The 1,813-nt window shown below is 38.3% G+C and overlaps 1 protein-coding gene across 1 annotated transcript; it reads right to left on the bottom strand.

Moving 5' to 3' along the window:
- Positions 1-258: 258 nt before the first annotated feature.
- Positions 259-1,215, bottom strand: LOC137561946 (olfactory receptor 11L1-like). Its single transcript, XM_068273291.1, has one exon. It carries the CDS (start codon positions 1,213-1,215, stop codon positions 259-261), a length of 957 nt encoding a protein of 318 aa, XP_068129392.1.
- Positions 1,216-1,813: the final 598 nt, after the last annotated feature.

Raw genomic sequence — 1,813 nt, 5'->3', positions numbered from 1 at the left:
CTGTATTTTTGATGCTATAAAATCTAGAGGTTTTCAATAAACAGCTCAGAGAAGAGCAGAATAGCAAACTTGTAGCTGGTGTCCGTGTGATCTTTTTTGTAAGGGCCTAAATTCGGAGTCCATTAGCCAACGTACGGTCAGGGGTGTTTGGCCTCACTCTAAATTTTGTACTACAGTTCTTAGACTTTACACTATAAAACTTCTAGACATTTACATTAGCATTTACACTACCACTCATGATGTACATGTGAACAGCAATCAAGCAAGATGCATGCCATGTTGATTTTCCTGCAACTTTTTGCAAACAGATAGATATTTCCATATTGCTGACTTTATTTCTGTATTCCTCAAACTATATATTATGGGATTACACAGTGGGGTGACTACAACATAGAGCAGCGATACCATCTTGCTCACAGTTGGAGTTTTTTCTTTTGAAGGCACCACATACATTGCAAACAGTGATCCATAATAAGTACACACAATGGCCAGATGGGAGCTGCAGGTGGAGAAGGTCTTCTGTCTCCCGGTGACTGACGTAATTCTCAAGATGGTCAAAAATATATGAACATACGTGAAGGTAATAAATATGAAGGGTAGAATTGTCACAAGACTTGAGAATGCAAACAGCTCATAATTTACTATGGACACATCAGAACAAGACAGACCCAGGAGAGGACCCATATCACAGAAAAAGTGATCAATCACATTCGGGCCACAAAACCATAGGGTCTGCAAAAGTAAAATTGTTTTGAGTGTTGTGCCAAGTCCTATCATCCAAGATAGTGCAACTAGTTGTAAGCAAAGTTTGAGGTTCATAATCATAGTGTAGTGCAATGGTTTACATATGGCCAGGTAGCGGTCATAGGACATGACAGTGAGCAGAAGACATTCTGTTGCTGCGGAAGTACCATACACAAATACCTGGAGAATACATCCTCCAAAGGAGAAGGTGGCACCATTGAATAATAGCATATGAAGCATCCCAGGCACAATGTTTGAGGATAGCAGCATATCTGAGAAGGACAAGTGTCCAAGGAAGATGAACATTGGTGATCGCAGTAGGCTACTGGTTGACACCAACACAGTGATGAGAGCATTTCCATTGATGGTCACTATGAAGATGATCAGGACAATAATGAACATAAAATAATTAAAATGATGAAGATTTGGAAATCCTAGAAATATTATTTCATTTAATCTTGTCCTATTCATGGTTCCTGCTATCAAAGGAAAGATAATTAAAATGTCATAATTACTGTATGTTAACAGAGTTCTGACATCTTCCACAGCACTTTACAGATTACATAGTCATGTCACTAACTGCCCCTCAGAGGATCTCACAATATAACCCCTACTTTCACAGTTATGTCCTTGTTCTGGACGAAGGCCAATTTTACGTGGAACCAATTAACTTATCCAAATGTTTGTTTTTTGATTGGGGAGGAAACCAGAGTGTATATATTAAAGTGGTCTAACACCCAGTATTTCAACTTTGCTTTAAAAGATTGCTTACAGCTTAGAAACGATTATGCCAGATTTTTTTTAGCAGAAATTCACTGAATGGATGAAACATGACATTTTAGTGTTGCATTTAGCTAGAAACCCTCGTGCTGAGGTTATTAGATACAAATGTATCTATTTACAATGTAAATAAACAAGCACCTCTCTGAGAGAGCACAGAGGGCTTCCCGGACAGGCTTTTCTGAGGTCTATTTGCATTCCAAACAAAGATACATTTGTATCTAAACCTCAGCAGTGATGCGGATTTCTAGCTAAATGCAAAACTAAAATGTCATGTTTAACCCATTCA

The sequence above is a fragment of the Hyperolius riggenbachi genome, chromosome 3 (genome assembly GCF_040937935.1).
Source record: "Hyperolius riggenbachi isolate aHypRig1 chromosome 3, aHypRig1.pri, whole genome shotgun sequence".
Classification (NCBI taxonomy): Eukaryota; Metazoa; Chordata; class Amphibia; order Anura; family Hyperoliidae; genus Hyperolius; species Hyperolius riggenbachi.
The sequence above is the reverse complement of the archived record's forward strand: the minus strand, read 5'-3'. Positions and strand labels throughout refer to the sequence as shown.